We start from the raw sequence: 17350 nt of genomic DNA on the forward strand, positions 1-17350 counted from the left end.
AGGACGCGACAGTTTAGGGCACAAAATAATAGGCATCGGTCGATTTTGCAGAGAGCACCCAAGTAATCTGTGGATGACTCTTTGGGAACGTTTTTTCAGTTCTCGGCGGATCTCAATACGAGGAAGAGGCAGGAGAAGATTCCGTGTTTTGACACGGTTGCCATACAAATATCGATCCGATCTTCCAGTTTGTACTCTGGCGGTGTGTTTTCTCGCAAAAGATCCAAGGTCCACCACCACCGGAACGTGAAAAAGTTAATTAGACCCTCGACCCGAAAAACAAAGAGGTTCATAGTCACCCCGACCAAAAGAATAGGATCCCAGTGCTGCTCTGGTATGTAAATGCTCGATGCCATCCAAACAATTCGAGTCTGACCGGCCCCATTCTCGCCACACATAGTACAATGTTGGATCGTACTGTTTAAGGTGTTTGGAGTTTCAACCACACAGCTCGCCCGTATATTTATATAGATTCTCCAGCCAATATGCCATCTCTAGCTCCCCAGCAATGCATACAAACTGCCGAGAATTCCGACATCACATACCCCCAGTGTTATTCCTCTGATTCTCTGGCACCGCTCGAGTCACGGCAAACCTGCCTAGACATACCTCTAACAACATCCTGTGGCCGGCAGCTATGCTTTTTGAACTCATACTGCGAATCACCTGAAGATTCTCTATGTATCGAGCGAGTGGATAACGGCCTGGGAGGGTACGCTTTGCCGTTTTTGAATCGATTTTCACGATCAGTACTCATTCTTAGTCGTCGTTACTGTGGGTATCTTGTAGATATGGATGGGTCGTGGTTAATTATGCTGTAAACGAGACTCTGACGCCTGGGTTCTGTCGCATTTGGAATCAAGCCTTGCAGTGCAACGCAACAGACTGTCTACTTCCATCTCTAGTGGCTTTAGAACTCAATTCTATACCAAACGTTGGTGGGAGTACTAGTTCGAATCCTCAACCGGTGAGTCAGCTTGTGGCTGGTGTGAGTCAGAACCACATCTTGGTGGCACTGGCAAGAAAGTTCGTTACGTGGACTCTGTTATGGACACACGGTCACTGGCAGCACGCTTTCCCGACCGTATATGGCTACTTGATTCTTCAGCCGTGTGTTTGCAAGTCCCTCATTGACTCACACCTATTTCAATCCTCAACCATATATAGGCGTATACAGTCCCAATAACACAGACAACACCAAATCCATCGTCAGATACTCAATCACAGTCACAGCCACCAGGCCTAACGCAATTCCTCCTATATCTGGTTGTACCATTACTAGTACTAGCTCTCATTATACCATGCGCACTGCTCCGCTTCCGCCAATGGATAATCCGTAAACGAACCATAATAACCACAACACAACCCTTTGAAGTAGTCTTCTCAGCACCACGAAGCCCAAACTCGAATGGATTTACATCATCAGCATCACCATCATCATTAAGCAGGACGCCATTTAATCATATGCCACCACCGTCACCGTCGACATCATCGTTTTATGGATCACTAGAAAGTCCAGGATGTGAAGCATTTGCGGTGCCAGTGTCACCTATAACGGTACATGAGAAACGAAAGTCGACAATGCTGAAACGGATTTCGTCGTTGGCGCTTATGAAGGGGCCCGATACGATAGAGGAGCATACGACGGTGCTGCATGTACCAAAGGAGATTGAGACATGTGTAGAGAATGAAGCGGTAGTGGTCTGCGGGACGCCCCCAACGTATGAACAAAGTCTAGCGGATACTCGTCATGAAAACAGAACGGCTCATAGGAGTCGTTTCTTCCGTATTGATGAAGCATGATATGGATATTAAAATTATTTTGTTAGGAGTCTGAATCAAGGACGTCGTCGTTTTGTTAGTATGGACTCGCATAGTGTTTGTCTTGTAGCTGCCACCAATTGTATAATCTCTGCACATTTATATCATTCGCAGTCTTGGTCTTTCAAAATACATAAATTCCAAATCGTAAAACACACTCCCAAACGATGTTATGATGTGATGCTCGGTTTTATAAGTACAAGACAGCAAAACAAACAAGTATATGCTGAATTTATAGACGACGACCTCTACGACCACCTTTACGTCTGGTCGAATCAGTTGGGACGGGTGTGACGTCTTCAATCCTTCCAATCTTCATACCAGAACGAGCCAAGGCTCGTAGAGCTGATTGAGCACCAGGACCTGGTGTTTTTGTTCCATTACCGCCAGTGGCACGTAATTTGATGTGCAGAGCAGTCAATCCCAATTCCTTGCATCGTTGAGCTACATCTTGAGCAGCCAACATGGCAGCGTATGGTGATGATTCATCTCGATCGGCCTTGACTTTCATACCACCAGTGACTCGGACTAGAGTTTCACGACCAGTTAAATCCGTCACGTGCTAGAATACGATATGGATGTTAGAGTTGTATGCAAGTAACCTGTCGATGATTTTGTTTGCAAGGCCTAAAAGTGTTCGAAATCTACTGATGTTTCGTGGGCCCTATTTCAAGCATTCCAAATCCAACGATTTCATATATAAGCATCGTCCAACGTCATTCATATTTCCACTATATCTACTCTATGAGCAACTTACCACGAATGTATCGTTGAAACTGGCAAAGATGTGAGCAACACCAAATATATTCTCTCCGGCTTTTGCTACGGGACCCAGTTGAATGTTTTCAACTTCTTTCACGACTTTCTTTGCCTTTGGTGGCTACAAAGGAGAGACGTGTGAGCTGTTGATGTTGGGATGTGGTTGATGTTTATGGGAAACACAAGAAGGAGAGTGACGAGAGGGCTGCTGCTGCTCATGGTTGCTTTGATAAAGTGGAATCTAAGCGGCTATGTTGTCTCTCTCCCCTCTATAGCAATAAAATTCCCCTGTCATGATTCCTTCGACGTATTTCAAGTTTTCCACATCCCATATTCAATGTAGGGGCAAAAACGAGATTTCCACCATGATGCAGATGTGATTTATAGATCTCCTTATTGGACTTACCATGTTTGTTCTCTTCTTTTGATGGATGCGATTAGATGAGTTGGGGTCAAACTGCAGACAGCCTTTGCTTGATAATCAAGTAGTCAGCAAGCTCTAGACACACGTTCAACTCAACCCTTTCAAATGGCTACAGAGAGAACGGAGGAAGGCCAGCTCATCATAACAGTGCTAAACTCATGGGAAGAAGAGGCATGTCTCAGGTCCATGAAGAAGACAGCTTTGAAAAACTGCGATGGTAAATCGTGTCAACTCCTTCCCAGACAATCGATCGTACACTAACAATCGACAAAACAAATCTAGAATTCGTATCCGCATTCGCGGAATGCAGTAAACACGGCACCGTACGTGTCTTTTTCGCTTGTCAAGCAACAAACAAGGCCATGAATGATTGCTTGCGCCAATTGTGAGCTCACATCAATGTTACTTGCCACACAACTCGTTCAAAGCACTAATTTCGTATTTGTATTTGAACTAGTACTACGGACGAAACACTAGACAAGCTACGTGAAAAGGCTCTTGACGACAAAATTGCAAGATTACAATCAGGCCAGCAGAAACCTCCAAATGATGCAAACTTGCTGCATCCTATATTCAGGAGGAATAAGAAGTGATTGCTTAGATTCAGGTATCTGTTGAGCATCTTTTGTAAATAGCACTTTCATGTCGTGAATACCATATCTGTAGACATCAGAGGTGTTGACCGACCTTCAGTGTTACGTGTATACACCTTTGTCGACGCATACTAGACCAGTTTCAAGCTTGTAGTCGGATGTGCCCAATGCAACGGAGATTCATTGTGCTCGTCTTGAAGAATCGCCGTTTGAAGCTTTGAGGTTAAAAGACTGTTGTCATTTTTGACAGTCTCATACGCCAAAATACGGCTTTGTAAACGTGATTGACACGAAATTAATGGTTCTTCCCGTCTAAGATAGTTGCAATGGTTGTTGCACCTACCGCAAACTTACATTATCCAACAAACGTGTGCCTCTTACAGACTGCCGTACACGCCTGAAATATCTCTGGATTAATGTCTTTTACGCGGGGAAGACTCTGCAAGCGCCCTTGACTATTGTGAATCGGTGGACTTATACTCAAAAATCTTCGTTCCGACTGAACCTTGGAGTCACGTTTTGAAGAAGAAAATCTTTAATTAACGTGTATTCTTTCACATCGGTGTCTTGTCGTCTTGCCCTGCAGATAATTGTGTGTGTGGTTGGTCCAAACGTTTAAACAAGTTTGAAACATAGATATCTAACACCAGCGGTGCCAAGCAATCCTTACAAATCGAGTTTATTCAGATTTGAATCACTTGGTTACAGCACCTCCTTCTATCTAAAATGCACGTGAGTGTGTACTTCGTCCTATAAGGTATTATACAGAGAATGGAGCAAATGAGGTATTCTAAGCAGGAAGGGACGCGTTCAACACTAAGTAGTCAGATTCATGATTAATTCGTTCATCTCAAAATACCCGCTCTGCTAATTTATGATACATGTCTTTGCATCAAATCCCACGAAATATCGAAGGACATGGAGAGACTTTCGGCAATCGCCAACCATTTGCAAGCTAGTAGTGGAGCTTCGTCGAAGCGCCAAACAAGAGTCATTTGCGCTGGAGCCGGTGCATCTGGAATATGGTATGTTGGTTTGCGTATGTTTTGAACCCACGAATGGAGTTTGAACTGAGTTTTGGTCTGCACAATAGTATGGTTCGAGAGTGGAAGAGATCTGCATCTCTGAAAGACATTGAATTACAGGTTTATGGTAAGTATGTCTTGAGATGCTCTCCTCTATTCTGCCAAATCAGAACATCAAATAATTTGTGGGACATCTTGTTGAGCATACGCTGGAGGCCTGCTCGAGTTATGACAAAGGAGCGATTACATGATTGGCTATTGTAGGCCTGAGGCGATGAAGGCTGGGACTGGAATATCACGCACATGTTGACGATCTCAACAATTTAAATATTGCACCATCATCAGCCGCTGACAGCCATTAACCACAATAGAGAAATCATCAGCACCAGGAGGTACTTGGTACGAGACAAGATACCCTGGCGCTGCCTGCGATGTAAGCGTTGAATGGATTGGACGTGAGAGCTTCTTCAAATCTTGATTCTTATTGCCACACACATTAGGTCCCGTCACATTCGTATTCATTCACATTTGCTCACAATCCAAACTGGAGTCGCCCATATTGTGGCTGGCAAGAAATTGGTATGTGGGGTTCGTCGAGCGTGTTACTATTCAAGAAAATTATGTGATGAGCTGGCTACTTAATATCCAAACTGAGAGTATCATTTACGTATTCAGGACAATACTTTGATCGCGTGGCAAGAGACGTTGGAGTCTATGAACACACTCAATTCAACACATTTATAACGTCACTGGATTGGGATGACGCGAAGGGCATTTACTATGTTTCCTGGACTGAAACGACACCACAGGGAGAACGTCATGGTCGTGATTGGTGTAATTTCTTTATAAATGGCACTGGTGTTCTAAACTCACCAAAGTATCCTACCGAGATACGTGGATATGAATCATTCCTGGGTCCCAAGATTCACACTGCAAGGTAAGACGCATTTTTGGGAACGTCCGATGTCTGAAACTCAAACGTTACCTGCCAAAATCTAGGTGGGATGACAGTTATGATTTTCGGGACAAGAAGGTGATGGTGATTGGAACTGGGGCATCAGCCATTCAATTAATCCCTGCTCTGCTGGAAGACAAGTTCCAAGTGAAAAGCATGACCATAATTCAACGCACACCTTCATGGATAATGCCGTATCGTCTGAAGGGTGTCTTTTCCGAAGAAGGTAATGTTCTTTAAGGGCTTCTTCATCCGTATCATTCTTGAATATGCTTCAGAAGCTTTCACTGAAATCGCAATACTCCACCCATTTCAGACAAGAAAAAGCATGCACAAGATCGAGCGTATTCTGAAAGGTACCGACAAGAAATGTATGACTTCTTTGAGTTGGAAATGGATATGTTTATCAAAGGATCTCAAAAGGCTCAAAAAGCCATGAGTGTATGTGTTCCTCCTTCTGTATTTTGTTGCATTGACTTTCTGCTCGATTTCTTATACATATTCACCAGATTGCAACTAAAAACATGAAGAAGCAAGTAAATGACGAAAAGCTTTTACAGAAGCTGCTTCCGACTTATCCGGTGGGAGCGAGACGTTTAACTCCACACGACTCGTATCTCGCAAAGTATGCATGCTTTGTACTCGGCTCACAACTATGACGAATGCTGACGATAGTTGGTGGCTTGTAGAATACAAGATCCTAGAGTCACGTTGGTGACTGATGGAGTAAAGGAAATCACCCCCACAGGAATAACTACAGTCGATGGCGTTCATTACGATGCGGATGTCATCTGCGTCGCCACTGGTTACAATACGAACTTTGTTCCTCGCTTCAAATGCACTGGAAAGAATGGTGCCACTTTACAAGATCTATGGCAAGATCATGCCGAAGCCTACTATGGGCTTGCTGTAGCCAAGTTTCCAAATCTCTTCTTCTCTTTGGGACCCAGCTCGCCTGTTGGAACCAACAGTGCACTCCCGATTATAGAGAGATTGAGCAAATACTTTTGGCAGCTCATTCTGATTGCGCATACATACGAGTTGAGTACCTTGTGGAAAAATTGTAAAAATCTTGGCAGAATCTTTGTGTTTCAACTAGTGGTTCATGTCTCAAATGACTTACACGCACCAAAATTCACACTGTAGCATCAAAGCCATTGAACCAAACGCAAAATATCAGCACGAATGGTATGTAAAGGGGCAAGAGTTCCTCAAAAAGACTATTTGGACCTCTGAAGGAACCGGAGGCTGGTACAAGTTTAAGCAAGGTGACGTGAAGATATGGCCTGGAACTACCAATGTAAGCAGATTGCTGTCTTGGTCTTATCTCAACGAACGTGGTGCTTAACATAAAATTCTGGTTGACAGGAATATTTCAGGGTGTTGCGAGAACCAAATTGGCAGCACTTTGACGTTGTATTCCATGATGGTACAAGCAACACCAGTCGACTTCCTGGATCAAGCTACGAGTGGAATGATGATGGCGGTATGAGTAGAGTATCGCAACGGTTCGATTGGAGAGGCTGGTAAGAGTTCGGTTGCGCGAGTAGCGCTCTGAGAGCGTTGTGGCTAATATGTTCATTAATTCCAGGGACTATGAAGTCGTCAGACCTTGATCTTCACGTTACAATGGACTTTGGTCTCAAGATTCGAAAAGATGCTTGGTTTAACGCGTCTGACGGGTATCTTCTGAAGACCTTAATAAATAATTCAATTGATTAAATAGAGGCATTAAATCTTACGTTCCACTTTGTTGATTTTGTTGTTGTCTTGATCGCGTAGTTTTCACATTTCTAGTACAACACTAGAAACCGGAGACTGACAATAATAAGAAAGTATGGGCAACAGCTCGAGCTCAAATCGAAAGGCCAACCACTTGAATTCTTTATCGGCCTCTGAACAGCGTGATCTCACGTCGCTTTACGACAGACTCTCTTCAGGGAAACCGCTGACTTCAAACAGTGTAGAAGTAAGCTGGGTTTCAATTATTCTGTTTCTTGTAACATTCCATTTTTAACCTAAAATCTGACGATTCTCTACTCGATCTTAGGCTCATCTACGTAAATTCGCCTCAAATGCTCTAGCTTCTGCAGTTATCGCGCAACCTTCAACTCCGGAATGTGCAGTTTGGACATTGCAGGATCTGGCTCTGCTTGCATCCAAACTATGTAACCCAGATCGAGGAATACTACAGCAGTTAGCTGATACGTATAAAGGGTCAGCTCCTCGTTTGAATGCAAAGCAATTGGTGACGGATATCGCTACTGGTGGTCTTAGATGTTTTCAACCTCCACGTCAGACAACGTATACACCATCAGACCGCTTTATAGAATTTCTTTTATCGGCTCCCAAGTCGCATACAGCAGACCATTTCCTCGATGAGGGCAGTGACACAACTGGTCCTGGATTAGATAGTGAGTTTGGACTTTGGGCCGAGAATCAGATGCTGATTATACGGTTATGGAAGATGCTGTTTGAAGCATGCCTTTTCGAGATACCGCCAGCATCAACAGAAAAGACACCAAGACCTTTCCGTGTCGCTCCAACCCTCTCTCGACCTTCGTTGCTACTTAGTCACGAGGATGTGTTAACGATTGATTCATCATTGGCTCCAAACGTATGCTCACATCGGTTATTCTTATTGTCTATTCTGAGTGTGCGTTCAAGATACTCACGCTCTGTTTCTAGCACCGAATATCGACTGAATGGCCACTCCTATTCTCTACACAACGAGACGGCAAATCATGGACACTCTTTCAAAATAGTATACAGGATGCAGGTGCAACTTTGCTGATAATACGTGATAAACAAGGTTGTGTCTTTGGGGGATTTGCCAGCGAAGCCTGGAATCTCTCACCCAAATTCTTTGGTGATTCGTCAAGTTTTTTGTGTGGATTGAGACCAAAGATTGGCGTCTTTACTCCAACTGGGTATAATAAGAATTATCAGTATTTCAATCATGGAACGTCAACTTTGACAAACGGGCTAGGTATGTACACCTGGTCATTCGGAAAACAAGTTGATCACAATCTCAGCATATAGCTTTTTAGGCATGGGAGGTCAAATGGATTATTTCGCATTGTACGTGAACTCATCGTTTGAGACAGGGCACTCTAAAGCCAACCCAGTATCCACAACATTCAATTCTCCAAGGCTTTCTGCAAGTGAGGAATTCAAGATTGACACAGGTCAGTTCTGTGACTTATGGACGATCGAAATAAGTCGCTATGACGGTCAAATGCCATAATGCAACTCACAATAACCTGTTGAACGATTTGTTAGTGGAAGTGTGGTTGGTAACTCGTAAAGAAGTCGACGAGAATATGATGCCAGACAAGAAATCGATACTCGATACTCATCCAGATGCTGCAAACATGTTGGAAATAGCTGGCAAACATATGTATGGCAAGGAAGTTAGGGATGTAAATTTAGAATGAACTACAGGCCTATTGTGGTGATACTGAAGCTAGACATTGTAAATAGCACTGAAAATAAGATTGTTGTAGATTTGCATCGGCATTAATTTGGCGAAGTCGCGAAATACAGAAACTGCGCCTTTTTGTGACATTTATGTTCACTATGTTTTGAAAAATCGTCGAAAACGATGGGGTCGTATGGGTTGAATCTGAAGAGGACAAAAGTCCTTAACGATCCCATCCATGGACTCATAGATCTGGATCCCTTTGATGTCGCGATCATAGATACTCGAGCAGTAAGTCCATTCACAAGGAAATCGAAGTTTTGGTTTTTGACTTAACGACAAAGAGGAGCAGCATGCATATATTATGAAGAGGCATATCAATTTACTAGCTACATATTTTTTGGCTTTTGACCCTCTCGTCACTCGCGCCCGTCTTCTATTGATGTAATCAAACTGACATCAAACATCGTTTTCCTAGTTTCAAAGACTGCGAGAAATCAAACAACTGGGGGCATGCTATTACGTCTTTCCAGGAGCAACACACAACAGATTCGAACATAGCATCGGTACAGGCTATATCGCTGGACAAATGATGAATCACTTCATACACAATCAACCAGAACTAGACATTTCAGAATCCGAACGCTCATGTGTCAAACTCGCTGGTCTCTGCCATGATCTAGGTCACGGCCCCTTCTCTCATGTCTTTGATAACGAATTCATGAAACAAGCTGCTCCACAAAAGCAATGGACTCATGAGGCACAGTCTGGAGTCATGCTGGATTATATCATGACGGAAGAATGGAAGGGCAATAATCCTGATCTGGATACGAATCAAGTCAAAATGATTACAAATCTCATCAATGATAAAGAGTTTATCACGAGGTTGATTGTTGGTGAGATGCCAAGAGAACTTGATCGTGGTGTGTCTATGAGAGAGATTGAGCGCAAGTTTTGTTTCCAGATCGTAAGTTATGTGTGTTGAGGAACCTTCAATTATCGTTTTTTTTACAAAAACCTCTTTTCGCCATCTTTGTTACTTTTGTAGGTGGCAAACAAGACTAGCTCAATTGACGTTGACAAGTTTGACTACTTGTTGCGTGATTCTCTCAACGTTTTCGGACATAAGGAATTCGATTATTCTCGCTTCATGAAGTTTTCAAGAGTCATAAACAACGAGATTTGTTACAAGGCACCAGCTGATCAAAATGAGATCTATGACGTAAGTTGGCAAATGACCAGAATGAGCTGCTTACTTTTGATGGGCAAACAATCTACCTACGACCTGTTCTAATATCGTTTATTAGTTATTCAACGCGAGATACAAGATGTCTCGAAGATTGTATACTCATAAAGGCACCAAAGCTGTAGAATTGATGCTGGTGGACGCTTGTAAGTCATGCTTCTTTCGAGTTGGTACCTGTTTGTTGCTGATAGCTTTTTCAATCATCATTCTTCTAGTACTAGCAGCTGATGAAGTCCTTGGCATCTCTGCCAAAGTTGATGAACCAGAGTCTTTCTTGTCATTGGACGATACCATCATACATCAAATCGAATACTCAAAAAACCCAGCACTATCCAAATCTCAAGGAATAATACGCAGATTACGAAGACGAGATTTGTATAAATGCCTTGAATGTGTTGTCTTGTCAGAGTCTTCCCAAGATATGTTTATGAATCAATACAATCTTACTGCTGATGAAGTCTGTCGGTATTCGGATGGGAGTATAAGAGCTGAGGATTTGCATTTGGATTTCATGAGGTTGAACTTTGGGTGAGTCTGTGTCGAAGAAGGAGAAATTTGGAGAAGCCAATATGCCCACTCAAACCTAACGCATATTTTTTTACGTTAGAAACGGTGAAAAGAATCCAGCAGAACTCGTCAAATTCTACAACCGTCACAATGATGCAACCTCCTTCTCCCTCTCTGGATCCGCATGCAGCTCCCTCGTCCCAGCCAAATTCGAAGAACTCCAACTCCGATTATTCTGTCGAGACGAACGAAAACAGCACGAAGTCCAGGCTGCCTTCCGTCAATGCCTGAAAGAAAAGGGTGTTGTATGCTATGACGAAGAAGGACAGTCATTCAGTGATAGGCATTCAGTCATATATCAGGACCATACACGACTATATCGACAGCTTACGCAGGATAGTATACCCACTGAACGAGCTGATGACGATTATGATTATGGAACGTATACACCCACGCCACGTAACAAGTATAATGGTCGTGCTCGAGACGATACGTCAATGGATGTCGACGATGATGATGAAGAGTATAATATGTCACCATCTCGAAACAGACGAGCAAGCAATACTGGAATACGTCCCAATTCTGCATCTCAACAGCGACATGATTTATCACAAAAGCTTTTATTCACACATCGCAGTCATGACGAAACCAATGGTATCAGTAATAACAGTAATATTAACAGTAGTAGTACGAGTCAAGCAGTCACAGGAACACCAGCCAAATTGAAAAACACGGATTTGAAAATCACTTCTAGTGGTGGTGGTAGTGCTACACCGAGTGGGTTGATGGCACCTCAAGTGATTATAGATGGCAGTACACGAACAGCTCCCAGACATTATTCCGCAATATCTGGTGTGTTGGCAACTCCACCGCAAGTACCCTCAACACCTCATGGATCACAACAATTGTCACAAACTCCGAGGACACCAAATGCCCAAGCCATGTGAGTTGTTACTTTGAGAAAGATATGGGTTGTTGTAATCTTATTCAGCTCTCACAATTTCGGGGTTTTTTGCCTTTTTGTTAGATGGGAACTACCTCCAAAGGAGCAATCAAATTCGCAAAGGACCTCAGCTAAACGCAACTCAACAGCAGACGAACCGTTTGAAAATAAGAAACGTATGTAATTAACAAGAGATGGACATTGAAAAGTTAGCATTGCAACATATCAATAAATTATGAATAGAAAATATAGATAACTTAATGCAAGATGGTTTGAGAAAGTTTGACTGACGCAACAAACGTAAGGTTTCAATCGATAGTTGGGTTACGTCTTCTTTTATTTAGCAAGGTCTCAATGAAAAAATATACAAGGTTTGCGAAAAAAGCCCCTTATTCTTACAGTCTATGTGACTCAAACCTCGTTCCGGTCGATATATACATAAGCACAACACCTCAATCCAACTCATCTTCTTCCATCATTTCAACAGGTTCATCTGGTGCATTCACTCCAGTGTTATCTTCACCCAAGAACTAGACAACAAGGGAGAGAAACCGGTTGTTACAAATTGAGAAACAAAAAAACTCACTGTGAATGATGGAGAAAAATGCTACGATCCCGTTGCAGACATCGCAGACAAGACACAAGACCAAATATGAACTCAAACACCCCAATAAAGCAACTGCTTTACCTTGGCAACCTCTTCAACAGTAGGAACCACTTCACCATAAGCAGGAGTAGGATTGACCAGCAGACCCAACTTTTTCGCAACAATCCCGTCCCAGACCTTACTACGATCAATACTGAAAGTATCATTGTCGAGACGTTGCTTCAAGTCTATAATGAAATCATTCCATAAGGTCCATTCATCCTGCATACGACATCCGTTTCGTAATGCTTCAATGCATAATACGGTCTTGGCATCAATGCCTGGGAGTGGTGGTCCTTGCATCATGGTGAGAATGATTGCCTGCATTTGGCGTACAGCTATCAAAGGCACAGAAAATGGAGTTTTGGTGTTAACTCGGTAAACAAAACTGAACGGGAAAAAGAGGCAACCGATGGGCATGATAGAGCATAATAACCCAATACCTTAACCGACGTTATAATTGTCATACCTTGTGGGATTTCATCTGGGTTGACACGACGACGCATGACAGCGTTGAAATCTTCAACCGCATGTTCATGACGTATGGTAACTTTACTACTGACACGTTCTCCCACAACCATTTCACCATCTGCATCGATTTCCACTTTAGGCCTCTTGTTTTGTTCACCAACACGGATGTTTGCTCCTGGACTACCAGTATCAGTAGTAGAAGCGCCATGTGTTGGTGGTAATTCAGTAGCCAAGATATCTCGTTTTCGTTTATTCTTCTTTTCTGGCGCTAAAAGAAGTGTTGCATTAGTTCACAATCATAAGACGAGGAAAAAAAGCAGAGCAAATTCTTCACATACCCTTTTCAAGACTGAAACATTCCTTGACACGACTAGCAGCACTCCTAGACCTATCAATGACGGCTGGGATTGTCGAGATAGCAGCCAAGATACTCTTATCAGTCTCTGGCAAGGGTGCACCAGGATTCATCCTTTGTTGAAATCATGACAATGTTAGAAGTGGATTACTTTTGATCATAGTGTGGGTTTGTACGATTAATCTTACGCGCGAAACTTCAACTCTGCAAATTTACGTTGAAACTCCGGGTTGAAGACATCTCGTGGTTTGTATGCTACCCTCTTTTTCACACTAAAAATGTAAGTGTTAAAAAACAACTCGCCATTCACCACAGCCAAAAAATGTGATGTGAGTTCCTGTAATATCTGAAGAGTACCACAGAGAACACGTTTACATACTCTGTTGCATCAGGGAAAGCATTAGTCAAGTCCATGGCTTGTATAAAGTCATCAAATCGATCATGGACTTCTTGTGCAGGGAGTTCACGACGATCCAATGGATTTGGTTTTTTTGTGGCTGCTGATGATGAGGAGGCTACTGATGCGTCTGCGGCTGCAGCTTTTTGAGAGGACAGGTATGGATTGTCTTCAGTCAATTGTTGAAGAGGAGGAAAATTGAAGATACGGACATCTTCGGCATATGGTAGCTACGTTGTTGTCAACAAAAAAATGAGTTATGTCAGTTTTGCGTGAGAAAGTGCGAACAAAACAATAGTCGATATCAATCTCTGTTATTACAGTAGGATACCTCAACAACTACACATCTTCGACACTTAGAACCACTACAACAATAGAAACGTACCTGAATCCAATGAAAGTAAACTTTCTTCTCACTAATTTTGGGAATGAGAGCGCCAAGAAGTGGTCTAGCGGTCTTCCTCTTGACCAATCGAGTCAATGCAAACATCTCGGTTGCTTTCATTGACGTGGCCAATGCATGCAAACCTTTACGAGCCGGTTTGTTGTTGGGTTCTGGAACGACCATATGATCATTTCCGATAAAGAGCTCAGGACGTAACTAAGGAAGATGATACAAGTCAGATGAATTTTTGCCCAAGGGACCCAAAATAATTCAAAACAAAATCAAACAATCACGACTTTCACATAATGAGAGGGCCAACAGTCTCTACCTTTGCCATTTTGATGAAACTGATGATAGCAAAACTCTTTTCTTCAACAGCCTTCGATATAGCCAATTCATCAGCGTCAATGGGTACAATAGTTTTACCAAAAACGTAAGCCTTGACCAAATCAGCCTTTTCAGTTCCATCTATTACTGCACGTCCTGCTGGTGTTGCTGCATGACCATTTGCAGATGAAGTTGATGGTCCTTCCATATTCATATCATCATCATCATCACCACCAACCAATCCAGCACCAGCCGAAGCGTCTTCATAGGTACGTTTCATGTTGACGTCTGTACGTCCTTCTGGATTTGCAGGATCATCTGCATATTTCTTTGCAGATAGTGCTTTGCCTGTCATGGTTTTGGCATAAATCCAGACAGACATTCCCATGGATTCTTCAGGATATTTTATCGAGTCACCAAATTGCAGTGGACCACGGAATAAGGTTGTAGGAGTCACTTCCTTTGTACGCATTTCTGCGGCTACTGCTAATGCTTCGTCGCCGCTATAGTATTCAGAGTATACTTGGTCGTCGCGTATCAATGTGCCGTTGAAGTCCAGAAGTAGACGCTCATTGAATTCCTGTGTAAATGTAGAAATAAAATAGGACGTTAAGTAAAGTGATTTGAGAGTCAATAAAGTAATTTGAGAGTTGACAAATTTGTTTTTACCTTGCCAGGAGGAAGTTGTTGTTCAGGATTTTCCAACTTTGTTGCTGGATCATGAAAGTCATAACCACTAAAAGAGGCAGCGTGTGTTGATTAACAGAATTATATGCGCTTTGCAAATATTCGCAAAAAACGGATGGCATAATAATCCATTCACGATACCTATCACTTACAACACACAAACACACCCTCTGACTTTACGATTCACTTACATAAGCATAAAATTGACTTTATTGTCCAAGAGTAGATTTCGGACGTCAGCGGAATCACCCATGTCGAGAGGAGAAGATGCATCAGTGAAAACATACAAGTTTCGTTTGAATGCAGGGGTCCTTGCAAACAAGGTCATCACGTCCAATGCGACGATGATTCCTTCAAAGACTATGGAGGATGATAAATTGGAGTTAAAAAGCAGAGTTGAGAGGTCGGTTTGGGTTTCAAACCGGAGGAAGGTTTTGAGGCCAACTCAAGACAGGTGCAAGAAATTGTGACGAACTAGCAGCACTTACGATCAGCATCATATTGGTATTGATCAGAGGTAGGAAGAGCATCTACGAATTTGAGTAGAGACAAAGTAGTTGGACCCATAGGTCCCTTTTCGGTGATATTTTTGTAAAAGTCTTGTGTGTCGACGGCGATATGGTGATCCTATGGAGATTAAAAGCGTCTCAATAATTGTTTGAGAGTTGAATGGATGACATGAAGCTGGTACCGTTTCTATGGATTGATATTTGATAGTGTGAGCTTAGGTGGCAGTAACATACAAGAGCTTGCAGCTCACAAGATCAAAATGAATCAAGCTGCATCAAGATGGATACCTTTAGTTCCGACAAGGACGAGAGCCACACTATCCGTCTTGCGACCATTGCTGAGCTATAGTGTGGTATGTGTGAAATGTTGAGTGTTGGCAGTGCTTGAATGAAGCAAAAAGTTATAGCAACATCATACTCAAGACACGATATAATCATACAGTACAACGTAGTTCAACATAATACACAGTACATACCTTTGTGAATAACATTTCCGTGAGGCACATTGTTGCCATGTTGATGTACGACTCGCCGGTTGGTCGAGCTTTGTACATATTGGGTCTGACATCCAGCACATAGACACTCGCCTGCTTACCGGCCATGGTCAGAATTCCCTCTCTTTCCTACTGGTTGTTGTCGTTAAGCTTGAGCTTTGGGATAATGTTTGCTCCAGTCACCATCTGTCAGGTACACACTAGTTCGCTTCAAGGATCAAGATCACGTCGTTTTGCACGTGTCAAATATATTCAATATTCATCTCCAAGCTTACATTACTATTCCTCCCACATCATTCAAGAAGCTCGCACACTTCAACATTCAAGATTCGCACCACAACGAACAAACTCTCGACACTGCTGCAATCAGTACAGGGCACTTCGGATACATATACTCTGCTGCAAACATGTCATCCAACGCTACAATCATCCTCATTCGCCACGCTGAAAAACATCACTGGGATCGTGGCCAGAATCCATCTGAATTATCTATCGCAACCTATCAGGATGACCACCACTTGTCTACCAAAGGCTACGAACGTGCTCAAGCTCTCGTAGCCTACTTCAACCATCGTCAGGAAATCATAGATGCTATCGGCAACGGCATCACACACATTATTGCACAAGCTGTAGATTCTGGCCCTGATCCTTTTGGTCAAAGCGAACGGTATGCATCACATTGCATTCTTACGTTTGAACGTTTGCATTGCATCTGATTGTATACTCATTGCCCTTTGCATCTCCATAGACCTGTAAGTGTCAACCTCAACCAAACAACCAAGTACAAACACCTCGCGATAGGATCACTCACTCACCACACTCATATCATAGGCTGAAACAGTAGCTCCATTCGCAAACTCGAAGAACATTCCATTGACTAAATACACCAAACGTCAGTTAACTGAAGCTGTCGCATTCATGAAATCCCAACCCGCAAGCCAAATCATTGTCTGCTGGGCTCATCAACAATTACCTGAAATGGCTAGGATGTTGGGTGTTCCCGCTTCAAAGGTATGTTGTGTATGTTGCGATGCATAAAGCCCAAGACCATGAGGCACGGCTCTCATTTGGATTCAATTCTCACACAGTCAACCCATAGGTACCAGAAAAATGGCCAGGCAAGAGATACGATGAAACGTGGATTATAAAATTAGGAAATAATGATAGTCAACCATCTACATTGGCTCAGTACCCTCAACGTCTGTTATTTGGAGACTTTGACGAAATCATCCCTCTGAAAAAACGTAAAGATAACATTACTACATTGGATGAAAACTGAGAACCTATTATTATCAAGTTGCATATTATATTATTGGGCATACCTCTTACTATTAGCAAATGTAAAATCAGGGCATAATACACATATACGAATTGTACCACCGTTT

At 42.6% G+C, this 17350-nt stretch overlaps 6 protein-coding genes across 6 annotated transcripts; 5 read left to right on the forward strand and 1 right to left on the reverse strand.

Moving 5' to 3' along the window:
• Nucleotides 1-485: 485 nt before the first annotated feature.
• On the forward strand, nucleotides 486-1803 carry SmJEL517_g02660 (uncharacterized protein; the record flags this gene model as incomplete). Its single annotated transcript, XM_031168588.1, has 3 exons — nucleotides 486-712; nucleotides 790-967; nucleotides 1168-1803. The coding sequence occupies 3 exons, from the start codon at nucleotides 486-488 to the stop codon at nucleotides 1801-1803; spliced, it is 1041 nt and encodes a 346-aa protein (XP_031025319.1).
• A 250-nt stretch (nucleotides 1804-2053) lies between these two features.
• Nucleotides 2054-2799, reverse strand: SmJEL517_g02661 (uncharacterized protein; the record flags this gene model as incomplete). The annotated part of the gene is made up of 3 exons (XM_031168589.1): nucleotides 2054-2383; nucleotides 2579-2701; nucleotides 2764-2799. 3 exons carry the CDS (start codon nucleotides 2797-2799, stop codon nucleotides 2054-2056), a joined length of 489 nt encoding a protein of 162 aa, XP_031025318.1.
• Nucleotides 2800-3109: 310 nt separating this feature from the next.
• SmJEL517_g02662 (uncharacterized protein) lies at nucleotides 3110-3597 on the forward strand (the record flags this gene model as incomplete). The annotated part of the gene is made up of 3 exons (XM_031168590.1): nucleotides 3110-3221; nucleotides 3287-3389; nucleotides 3462-3597. 3 exons carry the CDS (start codon nucleotides 3110-3112, stop codon nucleotides 3595-3597), a joined length of 351 nt encoding a protein of 116 aa, XP_031025321.1.
• Nucleotides 3598-4515: 918 nt separating this feature from the next.
• SmJEL517_g02663 (uncharacterized protein) lies at nucleotides 4516-9014 on the forward strand (the record flags this gene model as incomplete). The annotated part of the gene is made up of 17 exons (XM_031168591.1): nucleotides 4516-4622; nucleotides 4691-4749; nucleotides 4994-5055; nucleotides 5123-5201; nucleotides 5298-5559; nucleotides 5622-5803; nucleotides 5894-6018; nucleotides 6087-6202; nucleotides 6267-6629; nucleotides 6724-6877; nucleotides 6946-7063; nucleotides 7169-7259; nucleotides 7507-7546; nucleotides 7628-8194; nucleotides 8266-8566; nucleotides 8628-8765; nucleotides 8860-9014. 17 exons carry the CDS (start codon nucleotides 4516-4518, stop codon nucleotides 9012-9014), a joined length of 2919 nt encoding a protein of 972 aa, XP_031025320.1.
• Nucleotides 9015-9181: 167 nt separating this feature from the next.
• Nucleotides 9182-11878, forward strand: SmJEL517_g02664 (uncharacterized protein; the record flags this gene model as incomplete). Its single annotated transcript, XM_031168592.1, has 7 exons — nucleotides 9182-9289; nucleotides 9477-9965; nucleotides 10047-10220; nucleotides 10306-10390; nucleotides 10460-10772; nucleotides 10852-11694; nucleotides 11779-11878. 7 exons carry the CDS (start codon nucleotides 9182-9184, stop codon nucleotides 11876-11878), a joined length of 2112 nt encoding a protein of 703 aa, XP_031025315.1.
• Nucleotides 11879-16372: 4494 nt separating this feature from the next.
• On the forward strand, nucleotides 16373-17244 carry SmJEL517_g02665 (uncharacterized protein; the record flags this gene model as incomplete). The annotated part of the gene is made up of 4 exons (XM_031168593.1): nucleotides 16373-16632; nucleotides 16714-16723; nucleotides 16797-16976; nucleotides 17065-17244. The coding sequence occupies 4 exons, from the start codon at nucleotides 16373-16375 to the stop codon at nucleotides 17242-17244; spliced, it is 630 nt and encodes a 209-aa protein (XP_031025314.1).
• Between the last annotated feature and the right edge of the window lie 106 nt (nucleotides 17245-17350).

Source organism: Synchytrium microbalum (assembly GCF_006535985.1).
Source record: "Synchytrium microbalum strain JEL517 chromosome Unknown SmJEL517_scf0012, whole genome shotgun sequence".
NCBI classification, from domain to species: domain Eukaryota; kingdom Fungi; phylum Chytridiomycota; class Chytridiomycetes; order Synchytriales; family Synchytriaceae; genus Synchytrium; species Synchytrium microbalum.